This window comes from Crinia signifera, chromosome 2 (assembly GCF_055691185.1).
Source record: "Crinia signifera chromosome 2, ASM5569118v1, whole genome shotgun sequence".
In the NCBI taxonomy this organism is placed as follows: Eukaryota; Metazoa; Chordata; class Amphibia; order Anura; family Myobatrachidae; genus Crinia; species Crinia signifera.
In genome coordinates, this window is record NC_139218.1 from 252,820,951 (window position 1) to 252,837,455 (window position 16,505).

A 16,505-nucleotide genomic window follows, 5' to 3' on the forward strand; every position below is an offset into this window, starting at 1 on the left:
CAATGTACAGTATATTGTGTATGTTGTTAGATGATCATTGGAAACATAGAAAAGAATAGTATGTAAAGTACAAAGAAAACAATTTCTGTAGTTAGGAAGCACTTTCCTGTATTTACACTTTAAAATGAGTGCTTCATTTAAATACATATTTTGAATTTCTACAAAAACACCCTGTATTTTTATGTACTTACCCCAATCAAGCAGTAAAATAATAAATACATGTTTTCAATCTGCTGTCACCTTGGATGAGAGTCTTTTATTTAACATGATATGCATAAATACAACATAATTTCACATCGGATTCCAGGCCATAGAATACACAAACTTTACATCAATATGAAATGTTCAGCCATTACTCAGTAACCTAAGATTACTTGATTTGTATATTTTAGGGGGGGTTCTAGTATGTTGTTTTAAGTTGCTGTTTGGGAAGTATTCTGTATAACCTCTTCCAAGAACTTTAAAATATTTGGATAATTTTAGAGTAGAAATAACAATCTTTGCCAGTTCATACATGCACTGTGGACTTTGGCTTCCAGCACCATTTTCATTATAGAGGAAAAGGTAAAAAAAGTAATAAAATGTTTAAGTGAAAAAGAGTTATTGAATTAAAAGCATCTTTTTTTTCAGATCTCAATGTGGATAAGAGGATTGCTCTGATACCGTACAAAGCATGATCCTTTGGTGTTCCTGTACATAAGGGATGATTTCGCTGGAGAAACCAGCACATAGTTTCTCTGGCAGGGTCAACTGCCGTTCTACCTAGCGGAGCGAAAATACCTTTCTCTGCTAGGTAAAGTGCTTAACGTACTCTAATAAACTATTCCAAAAGTGCCAAGCAATAAAGCCAATTTAAGTGAACTCCCTGTGCGTTTGTGGTGGAAAGTATGTTTATGAAGCTCAGCTGTAGATCACTGTGATCACAAGTATAATTTGTATAAATAAATTGAAGATTGTATAGTAAATAGTCTGTGACCTATTTTAACAGATTTATCAGACCAATTTTCACATTTACATTGGGATTAAAACAAACTTAGCTACTGTATATAAAGCCAGGTAATTAGTTATTAGCCATTTTGTCCGATCCAGCCCCCAAATAGCCAAAGTATTGACCTACTGTTTTCCCAGAGAGTCCACAGTACACAACCTCTCCGTGCCAGTGCTGGAAGAGACTTTCAATAATAGTGGCTGCTCCCTACCTTACCTCATGTAGAGTATACTTAGTGGCCGTTACACACATTTGCAGTGCCAGCACAATGGCTGCCTTCCCAGTAGCATAGCAATAGCCCACTGCCTACCCCACGCCACTGTGGCTTGGAGGTGCTGGGTGGCATATTTTCACTTGGAGCCTGCGAGGGCTATTGCTACACCCCTGCCAGGAACTTTAGACATAGTTACTCCACTGTGCCTTCACTTTTTCCTCTAGTGACAGTGCTCATGCAGCATGCAAGGGAAACTAGACCTAACCTGCCTAATACTTACCTACTGCCTACCTAACACACCTACTACCTAACCTACCTAACAGCCCCCTTTTTGTCCATCTCCGACCCAGATAACAGTCAGATCAGATTTACTTTTATCTGAGACGACAATTAAATGATTATTTGCTCTTACACCAGTATGGGAATGGATATATCAGTGTACACATTAATTTGCATGCCAGCACGGGCATCGGGTCGTCGAAGGGAGGCAGGCGTTCACTCCCAAGGCGGGCCACATTTACCCGCTAAACAGAGAAAGAACGGCCAGAATCAGGCCCCAAGTTGTGATATCCATCTACATCGCTGCTTTCAGGTTCTACCACATTTCTGTATTGATAATATTGTTGGTGATTTCCATTAAAATAGTAATACTAATGATACTATTAATTCATTACAAAAATATTCTAAACGGGTAAAGAAGTTGGTGACATATGTTCAATGGCATGCACTGCTGTGTCCGCTTACCTGAACACTCATATCCATTGCCTTTATATCCTTGTCTACATCTGCATTTAAAGGATCCCGGAGAGTTGATGCAGTCACTGTGAGGACTGCACTTGTGAGTGTTCACCAGACACTCATTTATATCTGCCAATGAGAAATCAATGATGCACTGGTCATTCTCAATACACTGCAGCAATAAGATAATACAGCTCTAGAAATGTAGCTGTCACATTGTGAATCTCTGTCTAGCTGGAAGTTCACCTGCTTAGAGGCATTCTTATTATTCCATTTTACTTATAAGGCACCACAAATGGATGGCAGCACCATACAAATAGCACACATTACAACAATACAAGATACACAGAACTAAACATAACAGAACTAAACATAACAGTAACTGAAAAACTTAAACAGAGCACAGGTTACAAAAAACAGCACAATTCTCAGCACACAATACAACGGAGATGTAGTGAAGCAAATGAGTTGTCCGTGTCGTTGGTAGAGATGAATGAGTGAAGTGGGAAGAGCTTCCGGTTATAGTTGGTAACTGAGTAATTGAAGTGGAAGAGAAGAGGCCTGTGAAAACAGGAGGGAAGAGGGCCCTGCTGTAAGGAGCTAACAGATGGGAGGGGGAGACAGACAGATGACATAAGTTGCAGGCCTGAAAGACTGACGTGGTGATGGCAGGGATGGCCAGGACATGGGAGACAGGTACGGAAAGTAGCCTCACTACTTGGTAATTCAGAAGTACTTTAATTAACAGGTGGATTTTCAGTCCCCGTATGAAGCTTTGCAAGGTCGGGGAGAGTCTAATAAAGCTAGAAAGCTCATTCCAGTGAAGGGCAAACAAAATCTTACACACACGGGAAGCAGTGATCATGGTAGTGGAGAGGTGACAGTTATTGGCCAACCGTAATTGGTCAGCATCATGGCAGAGATGTTTTGGTTTTTATTGTTTTTTTGTATAGAGCTGGAGTAGCCAAATCCAGTCCTCGAAAGTTACCAACAGTTCATGTTTTCCAGCTCACCTCGCAGGTACACAGTTGCACTCATTACTGACTAACACATTTTAAATACTTCACTTGTGATTCTGTGAGGAGACCTGGATAACGTTAACTGTTGGTAGCTCTCGAGGACTGCAATTGGCTACCCCTGGTATAGAGCTTCTACCTATGCTGCTGGATAGAACCAAGGTACAGATTTAATACATACTGTAGTAATTATGCTCATCTATCCTGCCGAGCCTCTTTTTTATGTTAAAATTTGTGCAGAAAGTGTGCCTACAACTAGGACATGCATGCCTATAGGAATACATGGGAGGCATACTATGTCGCAACTTGACACCCTGTGTTGCACCTTTGAACGTGCAGCCGAGTCTCAGGATGAGCTAGTGTGACTACATTTAAATATTGTTCCTCATACATGATGTATTGCGAGTTGAGTAACATACCCTGTTGCTATCCTTAGCAAATAAGCTGTCCTTCACCTAACTGATCATTTATACATTGGCTGGAGGAGGAGGTGCAGGTGATTAGTGTCATATTGTGCTTCCTCCTCAAATCAATCAAATTCAGACCCTTTAAAATATGTCCAGTGAGGTCATGTTTAGCTCTAGTCTCCATTATAGAAATATAGCACTCATTTCATTTCAGTGCATTCCAACTAGCTGTTGGAATTCACAAAGGACAACTACAGCCACTAGTGACAGCACAGGTTGCTCGGTCTGATGCTTTACTGTATGTAATGCTTGGACCATAGGGAAGATACCTATGATATGAATAATGGTTATGTTCCTGCATGCTGTTTGAATGAGGTCAGCATTGTTCCCTAGTCACATACGACATGGACTGCTTAATGGCCAGATTGAGCCAGAATTGTATTTTCCCTGAGAATATCTGGTGTTTTTCTCATCTATCACTGTCTCTAAGCTTAATGCATCTCAACTTGTCCTTTTTGCAATAATCAAAAACAGGAACAGTTTGGATCAAGAGCTCTAAGGGACATAGGAGGTTATTCTGGTTGCGTGTCATCTATGTGACGCCTGTACGAACCCCTGCATGCCTATTTGCCCACATGCATGTGAATGGATGTTTAGCATCCATTTGCAGCATGCGTGGTGGGACAAAATTATTTGATGGTAGCCGACCATCTAATGATTTTGCAAGCGCTCGCAGATCTAAGACACCTCTCTGGTGTCTTAGATCTGAGGCCTACCTCTACAAGAAGAGGGCGGGCAGCTGACATCTGCTCACATCAGCTGCCCACCCCCCCACACCCGTGTCACAGGCGAATTTCCATGGGAATGCTAAGTGTTTTCATGGGGACGCCCATAAAACGCTGGGCATTCCATGGGCGCCAACCCCTCGCCACCACCCCATGCCCCCTGCCCGCACTGCTAGGTGCGATTGGGCCAGCAAATGAGCAAGTTGTCGCTTCCTCTCGCACAAAGCGGCTGCACGTACGCATAAAACTTTATGTGCATATGCAGTTGCCGGCCATTGCATCCCTGTGCGAATGAGCAGGGGAGAGAATAGATCTAAATAAGGAATTTGTGTGTCTGGCAATTACTTATCGGGAAACTGCACACGCCCAGGACCCATCCACAGTATTGTGAACCATTCTGTTTGATTGACAGGAAGAGGCGTTCAGGGAGAGGGACAAGTTGGGAACAGCCAGCACTGGCAGAAACAGGGGCGTGTTGTCCCATTTTCTGGGAGTGGCAAGGCTAAGGATTGTGTCGCTAGACGCAGTTTTCTTGGACTCACGAGCCACCTTGCTCTATGCTCAATGGAAGTCTGGAATCTGTCTGAGGTATAGGCCCTCAGACAGTGGGACCCACTGGGGCTTTCGCCTATAGCCCTGTGGGACAATCCTGCCCTACTGTCTTGCTAAACAGACAATAAATATATATTATTGAATTACTTGTAAAATGCTATTTCTGTTGGCACTAATGTGGCCTGTAGTGCCAGTCTGGCATACACTGTAGACATTCATAAACACAATTGTAAAGGAAAAGGCTGGTGCTGCCAATAACGTTTGGTTACATTTTCTAATAACAGCACAATAATGAAATCTTACTACAGTACCTGCCACTGGCAACACCATACATTTCCTTTATACTGAAAGAGTAATTTTGTAAAACTGGTTCATGATGCCTAGTGTCATCAAATAGGGGATGATGGGTACTACTTCTCAATGGTCCTCTGTAATCTATTAGGCACAGATACATTTCAAACAAGTACATCAGTTGGTAAGCAGTATTCTTACCTACACAGTCATATCTGCCATTCACGTATTTTAATTCAAAGCCATGTTGACACTTGCAGTAATAGCTTCCAAATGTATTCACACATCTCCGGTTGAAAGGACAGGTCACTTTTCCAGCAGCACATTCATCAATATCTGTGAAGTATAGGTTTGTAAGAATGTAATACATCGGTTATCTCCGTTATCTGTGATACATGTTATACATTCCTAGGTGTACTGCAATCCCACAGCTGAATCAACTTTAGGAGATGGTCCTGGTGTTCTTGCGTGCCCTGAAGCCTTCTTCACAACTAATGAACCTCTCTCATTGAAGTTCTTGATGATTCGATAAATGGTTTATTGAGGTGAAATCTTACTAATAGCAATATGCTTGCCTGTGAAACCCTTTTTGTGCAAAGCGATGCTAACTGCATATGTTTCCTTGGAGGTAACCTTGGTTAGCAGAGAAAGAACAAGGATTTTAAGCACAACTCTACTTCTAAAGCATCCGGTCTGTTATTCTAACTCAATCAGCATGACAGTGATTTTCAACCTTGTCCTTGTCAACACTTACCTGTGTTAACGAAAGAACACTGACACGATGTCAGCTGGTCCTATTGTGGCAAGGCTGAAAAGCAGTGGAGGTGAGGGTGAGGGTCTTTGCAATAATTGCAATTCATCTGATCACTCTTCTTGACATTCTGGATTATAAGCAAATTGGCTCCATGTGGCAGCAAACTTTTTGAAAACTCAAGTCATGGCTGTACATGGATCTCTTCCAGGGCCGGCTCTACCACTAGGCAGCTTTAGGCAGCTGCCTAGGGCGCCGGGATTTGGGGGGCACCACCAAGTCTGCAAATCAAAAAAACAAGGCTGTCTATGAGGATCCTTGCTGTACTTAAAGCAGGTGGTGGCTGTGGAACTTCTAATACCTCACCTCTATACTTTCCCTTACTTCCTACATTGCTGCCCCCTCTTCCTTGTACCCTGTTGTGGGTGGCAAAGGGGAGGGTGCAGAGGACCTCCAGCAAAAACCAAGGGACTTGGCCACCTTCCCAGGGCGTGGGAGAGGGGGTCACGGGGATTGGATGACCACATAATCTAAAAATTTTTTTTTTGGGGGGGGGGGGGGGGGGGGGGGAGTAGGTTGAAGTTTTGCCTAGGGTGCTGAGAAGCCTTGCACCGGCCCTGATCTCTTCCCACTAATATAGAAATAATGAGAATGACACCTCTCCTGAATTTGGTTACAAAAGTAATGTTTGTGCATATGGAATATTTACTGATAAATATTAACTTATACATTCAAAGACTAAGAGTAGACAGTAAGGGTATATTTACTAAAGCTTCTAAAAATGAAAGGAGGTGATGTTGCCCATAGCAACCAATCAGATTCTGTCTATCATTTCTCTATTGCATCCTAGAAAATGATAGACAGCAGTTGGTTGCTATGGGGAACATTACCTCTTTTTATTTTTTGAAGCTTTAGTAAATTTACCACTCGGAGTGGTCAGCACTAAAACATAGGCATATTTCCAGGCACAAGTTTTAAAGTTGGCTATACTTCCAGCTAACATTACATGTTGCAAAGCCTAATGTGAGCAGTAATGTTATTGTCTCGGTTAAGCATGTAAGAAAGTTATAGAGGAAGTATGTTTAATAAATTAATCTCTTTTATAGCTCATGTTGAGTTGGATGCCTTTGCGACCAACTGTAATTGTCAATTGTGGAGTAAAAATATGACCAGTGACGCACAAAGCGCAATCCAGATAGAAAAATATATATGCAAATATGAAGACTCATTTCTCTATATACCCACTCACAACACTAAAATGAGTTTCAAACTCCCTGACAGCAGCTCAGTTTTCTTGCAAAAATCGGACCACAGCCACAAACGCACACAGGTTTCAATCTACCGGTGTGCTTTTGTGAGAAAATGTATTGTTTACAGGTGATTTAAGTTGGATAGCCTGTAAAAAAAAAAAAATAAATCCCCCCAAAAATCATTGAAACATCGGGAAAAATTACAAAAAAACAGACATTTTTCACATCCAATGTTTTATTGTGTTTAATCGGATACCCCCACTAACTTTGTAGGTTGCAGGATTCTTAACCCCTTCCCGACGAGGCCTTTTTTGTTAATTTTTTTTTTTTCCTCCTCGCGTTCAAATAAGCGTAACTTTTTTAATTTTCCGGCTATATAGACACATGAGGGCTTTTTTTTTGCGGGACAAGTTGTACTTTTTAATGGTACCATTTACTATACCGTATAATATTCTGGGGAATCAGGAAATAATTCAATGTGGGGTAAAAAAGAAAAAAAACGCAATTCCACAATTTTGCGCTGGTTACGGTTTTTTGGGAGTTCATAGTTCGTTTAAAATGAGGGGTTATCTTTATTCTATGGGTCGTTACGATTCCGGTGATACCAAACTTATATAGTTTTCGTTATGTTTTACCACTAAAAAAAAAAAATAGAAAATTTTACGGTTTTTCTAATTTGCGTCGCCATGTTCTGCGGCTTATAACTTTTTTATTTTTCCACCTACGGACCTGGGTGAGGGCTCATTTTTTGCGGGCTGAAGTGTACTTTTTAATTAATACCATTATGGGATATGGGCGACTTTCTGATCTCTTTTAGTTATTTTTTTTTGGGTAGGCGATGCGACCAAAAAACGTAGTTTTGGCGTTGGGAATTATTTTCCGTTTACGCCTTTAACCGTGCGGGATAACTAATGTTATATTTTAATAGATCGGACTTTTAGGAACGCGGCGATACCAAATAGGTTTATTTTTTTTATTTTTTATTTATTTTTATTTGTGAAATGGGGAAAGGGGGGTGATTTGAACTTTTAATATTTTTTTTTTTTTTTTTAATTTTTAAACTTATTTTTTTTTTTTTTTTTTACTTTTACTACAAGGCTCCCTAGTGTACTTGACCACTAGGGGGCGCGATCGCCTGTACTAGGTTCAGCCATAGAGCTCTATGGCTGAACATAGTGATTTTCAGCACTTTCTATTACATCCTGCCTCAGGCAGGATGTAATAGGAATGCTGACACGGCCAGCACAGGGGTCTACATTAGACCCCTGGCTACCATGGCAACCGATCGGCACCCTCCGATCTCGCCGCGGGGGGTCCCGATCGGCGCCGGAGGTGGGCGCCCCCCCTCCGATCAGCTATTTAAGCACTGCGGGCGCTTTGCCCGCGGTGCTTAAAGGGTTAAACGGCCACGATCGGCGAACTCGCCGCTCGTGGCCGTGAGAGCAGGTACCTGGCTGTAATATACAGCCATTACCTGCTCTCTTTCAAGCCAGCTCACTCCGTGAGCTGGCTTGATTCCCCCGCAACCGACATATGACGTAAATGTACGTCATATGTCGGGAAGGGGTTAATAATCTACAATGATTTCATGGATTAATAAAAAAAAAACTATATTTAGTCATTCTTGTTTGGGAATGCACTAGATATTATCTAGTCCTCTCTAAAATCCATAAAATGCACCAATTAACCTCTAACTTGTATTGGAGCAGGGGTGACCAAACCGGTCCTCAATATCTACCAACAGTTCATGGATGCAGCATGTTAGAAAATGTGACAGTTAGTAATGACTACACCTGTGTGTGCACCAGCTAGGTGATTTGGAAAAATTGGACCGTTGGTAGATCTCGAGGACCGGTTTGGCCACCCCTGTGCAGTCACTGGTTAATTTCACCATATACTGTATGCTGTCAATGCCCTTTCATTGCAAGTTTTTAGAATCAGATTTACATCAACTTACAGTATATTACTTGCAAGTGCAACTTACAAATGTTGATGAACAGACACTACAGCATACCTCCCAACTTTTTCAATTGAAGAATAGGGACATAGGGAATAGGAGTGTCCGAAAAGGGGGTGTGGTGTATGCAAATGAGGGTGTGGTTTATGCAAATGGTACTTGTTTAGTTTCACGGCGGCCAATATATCGGATGCGATATCGGCCGATCCGATGCAATTTTTTACCTGTTCATAACCCCACTATCCATTACGCATGGAGTTGATGTTATATAGTGTGGCGAGCGCAGCGACTCACTGAGCCCGATAGCGTGGCGAGCTGACGTGGATTACTGCGCTCACCACACTATATAAAATCAACTCCATGCGTAGTGGGGTTATGAACAGGTAAAAAATCAGATCGGCCGATATATCGCCTGATATCGCATCCGATCGTCCGCCGTGAAACTAAACAAGTACCATGCAAATGAAACCACGCCCCGTTTTCAGTCACTGCGCCACTGAATAGACACTGTGCGCATGCGCACGGCGTCTATTCTGTCAGATTGGGGGGGACTCCCAACCGCCCCCCTCCGCAGTGGGACACTGCCGGGCCAAGGGAGGGACGCAGGAATGTCCCCAAAAACCGGGACGTTCACGCGTTTAACCTCAGTACAGTATGATCGACTACAGTACTTCCACATGAAGCATATTGGGAGGAAATAGTTACATGTGGAAGTACTGGAGTGGCTAATACTGTACTGCTTCATAATACAACTGTTTGTCCTTATAGGCATCGTAGTGACATGGAATGGCAATGTGAGAAATCTCACTTTAGCAGCAAAAATCTAATCTAGAAAATGACTTTGTTTTTTTTTTGTGTTTTGTTGTGTGGTTTCTTAGAACCACAGCTTTATACACTCCGTGTTTTTTTTAATTCTTACCATGTGTATAAAAAAGACACGGCTGTGTAATATCTCGTGGTTCAAAAGAATGCAGCTTAATGTTTAGTTTGGCCTTTAGTAGATCTTGTGTATCAAAAGCTACACATACAAATGGTAAGAGCTATGTGATTTGGCAAAATACACCTGAGTAAGTCTCCTCCTCAGACTCACTTTCATATGGGTTAACTTTGTACAAAGATATAAATGTCTGAACAAGGTGTAGCCAGCTATCAAGTATCGCTCATTACACAGGTTATAATAGAGATATCATTTTACATGAGCACATATTGAGGTAGCTTTTTCCTACCCAGCAGGACCCAAAAGCCACAAAGTGCAGATATGCATGTTCATAGCCAAAAATTGAAATGTGGGCATATGTGTATATACTGTAGGTAATGGATCCACTATGAATTTGATAAATTACATATAAATCTTTTTTTGTAGTTTTGGTCACTGAAAATAAAAATGTAGAATTTTATGGGAAGCAAAATAAAACATACATATAAATCTGAACAAACCTATGCAGTTTCTCCCATCCGGTCCCAGCTGAAGTCCACTTGATGGGCATAAGCATCGCACCTGCCCTTTGACTTCTTCACAGCCATACTGGCAGCTTGCCATTGCACAGGTCCTGGAGTCTGAGAACATTAATGACACAAGGCTTCATTTCTGGTACTAATTACATATGTTTCACTTTCCTCTAAAGTCATCTCTACAGACACAGACAGAACACAAGACTATCAGTAATGTTTTGCAAACCATTGAATTTGGAAGCCAAAATGAATTGATTAACAACTTTTTGTAGAAGGGGACTATTATTAGAAAGGAACTTGTTGTGGCGATATGTTTATTTTTTTATTAAAGATTAGTTTGGAGATTTACACATGTTTTAGGAAGCTACGGGGTCCCACACTATTCTACTGAGCATGTGTGGTACAGTAACTCCGTATAGGTAATTTATAGCTATTGCTCTTAAAAGACTGCCACTTAGAAAACTGACACTGACTTCTTCAGTCTCATAAGACTGATGTAAGATAAAGAAGCCCCCCCCTCCTAAACAGCTTTTTCAAATTGTCAGCTATTAGAAGAAAAAAAATCAGTTTTACATAAACAAAAACACCTACATTTTAGTTGCCAATTTATTTAGCTCAGAAATACACATTATTCCATCAGCATCTTTAATAAGTTTGGCTATACAGCATTGAACACCTCAGAACTGATTGCAAGGTTGTCTGATATCTCATATATCTTATAGATTTTATATTCCCAAGTTCATTGAAATCTTTACTTTATATTCAAAACCTTTTATTTATAGCTTGTATGGTGAAATAGGATTTTCTGTTAATTCAGATAAGTATCTAAATGCTACAGAACTATAATCCTGAATGTCTGGTATTACATGACTTTCCGCATCTGGAGAAGATATTATGCCTGCTCATTAAAAGTCAGTAAATCCCTTTCTATGCTGTGGTGCGATTTAATACAACATGGCTGTATATCACTAATCTCTGCTCCTGAGTCGGAGAGATCTCTGGCAGACTTTTTTAATAATGTTCTTTAAGAATAAATCTAAAGATAAATGACCACTGCCAATGCGGACTGTACAAACTAATTTACTTCACGTGCAAATATATTACCATATATTGAATAAGTGATTTCCAGCAACAAGATTTAATGTGAAAGTTTTTGTGTTGTTACAGTTCAGTGATTCTAAAACTATATCAACATTTTTACATCTGGATTTTCTGTTTTGTTTTAAAATCAATAGATTTTATTCATCTTTTAAACAATTTTATACTGAATGCTGAGTAGAACAGTGCATAAATTCTGACAAACTACATGATACAGATACCACTACCAAAAAACATTGCAAATACATCATAATTCTACATTATTTGTATTATTGATATTTTACAAGCACAGCAAATAGGATAAGCATGTACTCTGGGTTAGAAACCCTGTGGATTGGGAGTTCAAGTATAGTCCTCATATATGTTTTTATGGGTGGCTGAATGTCATATATTGAGCACCATCTCCTATACTTGGGGCTCACACATGCACTCGCAGTTCTAGAATAATGCTGATACTTACCAGGGGTGCTGATTTATGGTTTTGCTGGTGGGAGCTCAAGGGGGCGTGTCCATTAGGGAAGGTGTGTGGTCCTTCAATGGGCCCCCACAGACCCCCCGGTCGGGGTCAGAGGCAGGCGGGGATCAGGGAAGCGCCGCAGCGCGGTCCCTGCAGTGGATGGGCAGTCAGCAGCGGGGTCCCTGCTGAGTTCCCATTCACTGCAGGGACCCCACCGCTGACTGCCCAGCAGTTTCGCCAATGTGTTTTTCGACTTAGTGGCACAGGTTGGCGACAAGCGTCGGGTGAGCTCCAGCCGTGGCCCATGGGTGCTTATCATTTGCCATGGGTGCTCGAGCCCCAGAGCACCCACGGAATCGGATAAGTGCGTTTGTATCACCTGTGCCATGTTAGTATAAACTTTCTGGCTAATTGTTATTCTGCCAGGTATAAATCTATCTGGGAATTGCAGGACCTGTTTCCACAATGTAAAATCAAGTATGACTCAAAAAGACTAACCACCTGGGTTAACCATATCTGTCTTCTCAAACTATGTATAATAATAATAATAATAATAATAATATATTTATATTGCACTCTTTCTCCAATAGGACTCAAGGCCATACCAATAGTATTGTTAGTATAACTTAAACATTCCTTCATATTCATAAAACACGGAAACACATCAGCAATTGTGCAACACATACACCGGTTCCCCCATCCTGCCATGTGTACTACAATTTATTATGTATTTATTTATTAACAGTTTCTTATATAGCGCATACATATTCCGCAGCGCTGTACAGAGTATAGTTGAACATTCACATCAGTCCCTGTCCCAGTGGAGCTTACAATCTATATTCCCTACCACATGCACACGCACACAGACATTATAGGGTTAATTTTGTTGGAAGCCAATTGACCTACCAGCATATTTTTGGATTGTGGGAGGAAACCGGAGTACCCGGAGTAAACCCACGCAACACGGGGAGAATATACAAACTCCGCACAGTTAGGGCCATGGTGGGTATTGAACCCATGACCTCAGTGCTGGCAGTAATGCTAACCATTACACCATCCGTGATGTACAAATTTTAACTTGTCATAGGAAACATGGAACAGCATTTTGGGGACCTGTTTAGTTCCAATTTCTGATTGGCAAGTGAATCAAGAAAATACAAGATTTCTAAAAATAACAATACAGGTTGAGTCTCCCATATCCAAAATGCTTTGAACCAGAAGAAAACACTGGCCGTACACTGATTCAGCCAATCAGCGTGCGGCCAGTGTTTATTCAAAATAGAAGCACTTCCCGCGCCGCCGGATAGAGCTTGTTATTTATTATTCACTGCAGTGCAGGGACCCCCGCCGCCGCCGCCAGGTTTATACACAAAGCGTCGCAGGACAGGTACCCGTGCGGGCTCCTGTCAGATTCCGGAATAGACACCCCTTCCTCCCCAGACGGCACAACAGGTACCCGTAGCATGGGGGGCGAAATGCCGCCCTCCAGTGGCCGGCGCCCTAGGCAAATGCCTTGACTTGCCTAGTGGTGGCGCCGGCCCTGGCAGTGGGCAGTCCCAAGCTCAGGGCTGTAAAAGCCGATTCAGAAAAAGCTGGAGAAGCGGCACCTATAGCGGTGCCTCGGTGACAGGGACGTGCTTTCTGCCTATATGAAAGCACACCCCTGTCACTGGGACAGATGTGATTGGGCACAGTGACGCCACTAAAGTGACAGGGACGTGCTTTCATATAGGCAGAAAGCACGTCCTTGACTGTCACTAAGGCACTGCTATAGGTGCCGCTTATAGGCAGTGTTGCTTTAGAGCAGGATGAGCAGGCGCACCTGCATGGCTTGCCCGCTGACTCCAATTTCCGTCGGGGAAGAGGGCAGGGGAGCACCGGCACTGGAGCAGGAGCTGTCTGGGGTCTCTCCTGCCTTCCGTTCGGCGCTCTTATCCTGATTCTCTGCCTGTTCTGGGAGCACTGGTCACTCCTGCCAATCTGTCCTTTTGGAATGGTGGTCCTAGTCCTTCCTGTGCGAGGGATCCAGCCTGGGGGCTGCCGCTGCTCACACCGGCCTGCTGACCACTTCAGCCCGTCCCCTGTATCCTGGTGACTCACAGCAGCCACACAGACAAAGACATAACGCCAGCCACTGCGGAGTTAAGCTGTAACAGTGACCTTTTCACGGAAGCTCTGCTCAGGCCCCCAGAACTAACAGTAACAACTTGTCCTGCTCCCTGGGTCAGTGCAGCTGCATTACCAACTAGAGGAGCCCAATGTGTACAGCTGCTTACCTGAGAAATGGCTGAGGACAGGAGGGCTGGTGGTGGATCTAGCACAGCAATCATTATGTGGAGCCAGGCCATGACCAAGGACATCGCTAAGATGGAGGAGCAGAGTTTACCCAGCCAGGAAGGAAAAGGTAAGTGACCAGTGTGCCCTGTCTAACATTTCCAAACAGCTGCCTCCATATTCTGCCTCCATAATAGTGCAGCACTGTTTTAAGCAGTTTCACCTGCCTGCACACTCTCACAGTTTGTTGGCTCCTGCTGTCCGCTCCCAATGGCAAGGCTGCAGGGACCAGTGTTATCTTCCTATAAAATGTGTGTGGCAAGTTGGCAACTGGCAACTAATCTGACTTGGAAAGTGGTGCTTGTATGCTAATTTTGAAGGTGATCCCAGGATTTTCCCCTTTTCACCTGGACTGGTAATTAAACTTGTATAGTTGTAATGTCTCATAGAGCAACACAAGTATCAGAACAGTCCTGCAGAATACAGTGATACATGTGTAACATTTAGTTACAAATTACAAAACTCTGCACAATTACTTCAGACTAGAGGTTAAGCCTGTCATTATAAGTATGAAGATTTGAATAAATCTGTATAGCATTAATATTATTATTTTATTATTAGGTTTGGGCAATGCTAGTTTGTATTTTTCATGCATTTTTTTTTGTATTTTTATAGACCATGTCTATAGCAAATAAGCTACAGCCCTTTTATCTATAATCCTTTTATTTTTTATTTACTCAAAAGTTTGTATCCTATTTATCTACATGTTGATGATATCATTTGTATATTACTTTAAAAAGGCTGGCACAGTTTTATGCAAATTTTTTTTTAAAGTGAATACAGCATTTAGTAATTTAGTTTTCACTCAATGTACCACTGGAGGACACATTCCTGAGATGCCCATACATGGAGCTGAACACACCTTATGGGTGGAGCATGACGCCCACTAAACAGTTTGCCGCATGAACATTCTGCTACAAACTATAATCTTCCTGAAACTAGTTTTCAATAGTAGGCAAGTATGGTTTAAGCGACAGAGGTGTGTGTTTGTGTAAAATAAGTGTATTTGTAAATGAAAGAAGTATGTCAGCCAAATGTACTAGCCTCTGAGTTCAGTGGCTGTGCGGGATGCCGGCTAAACCTCAGAGTTCTGACGGCAACCCGCACAGCCACTGAACTCAGAGGCTAGTACATTTGGCCGCATGTGTTTTTTTTTTCTTTACCAGCAGTGGCTCTTAAATAATTGGGTGTCTTGATATATATAGTACAGTATAATACATGCAAGTTTGTATACATTTTTGCATACTTGGCTAGTTGGTATTTTAAGAGGTGAAAAACTTTCTGGAAATTTTATGGCTAATAGTGTGGTTATTGTAGGGCAGGATTAAGGCAACATTTCGGTTCATAATAGCCTTAGTCAGGATATATTAGGGGAGAGGCGGGGATCGCTGAGTCCGGGTTGATTCTCTGCTGACAGGCATGAACTGCTCTTCTGGTCTCAGCTGCTTATGCAGACGGCAGCTCCCGCACCTGCCTGTCAGCGCAGAAGCAACCCGGACCTAGCGCTCCCCACAGAGCCGGTCAGTGCTGGCTCCACCAAGCCAGTGCCTCACCAACCATTAACCTCACCGCACGTCACTGAACCTGTGTAAACACAGAATGCATTTACTGTCTGCTTCATATACACCATGTACACATATAGCCTGAAGTTCATTTTATAAAATATGTTTAATCATATTGTGCATGAAACTAATTGTGTACACTGAATAAACAGAAAGTATAATTATCTCGCAAAAAAAAAAAATCTGCATTTTTAATTCTGGATATGGAAGACTCAATGGGGTGTAGTATAACGCCTCGACAGTCGGGATTCCGATAATCAGTATACTGACTGTGGGGCATTTAAACAGTTAGTATTCTGATGTCGGTGTAGTGACCATCGGAATCTCAACTGTCAGGCTGTCGTCAAGTCAGGGTAGGCAACAGGGTGGTCACAGGGGGCACTTGTACTGGGCCCCAAGAAGTTGAGGGGCCCCAAGGCTTTGAGGGACTCAGGGCTGCCTAATCACCTGTCTGGCTACCCGTACTAATGAGTTTAGTGACATCACGCAACACACCAAACTACACAACGCACAATGATGTGCCCTTCCCTATTATATTGCGTTGTAAATATGAATTATCTGTTTATTTCTAATAATAAAAACATATATTCAATATGCAATGTAATAACAATCCGCATTCGGTGTTGGGGGGACCCCAGAGACATCAGTGTTCC

At 42.2% G+C, this 16,505-nt stretch overlaps 1 protein-coding gene across 1 annotated transcript in view; it reads right to left on the bottom strand.

Annotated features, from left to right (window-relative positions):
- EGFL6 (EGF like domain multiple 6) overlaps nucleotides 1-16,505 on the bottom strand; it is a 103,365-nt gene that overhangs the window by 43,651 nt on the left and 43,209 nt on the right. The window contains exons 5-7 of the mRNA XM_083174308.1: nucleotides 10,387-10,506; nucleotides 5,193-5,327; nucleotides 1,947-2,069 (exon numbers count right to left, since the gene is read on the bottom strand). Coding sequence (XP_083030434.1) covers nucleotides 1,947-2,069; nucleotides 5,193-5,327; nucleotides 10,387-10,506 — 378 coding nt within the window. The remainder of the gene's footprint in view (nucleotides 1-1,946; nucleotides 2,070-5,192; nucleotides 5,328-10,386; nucleotides 10,507-16,505) is intronic.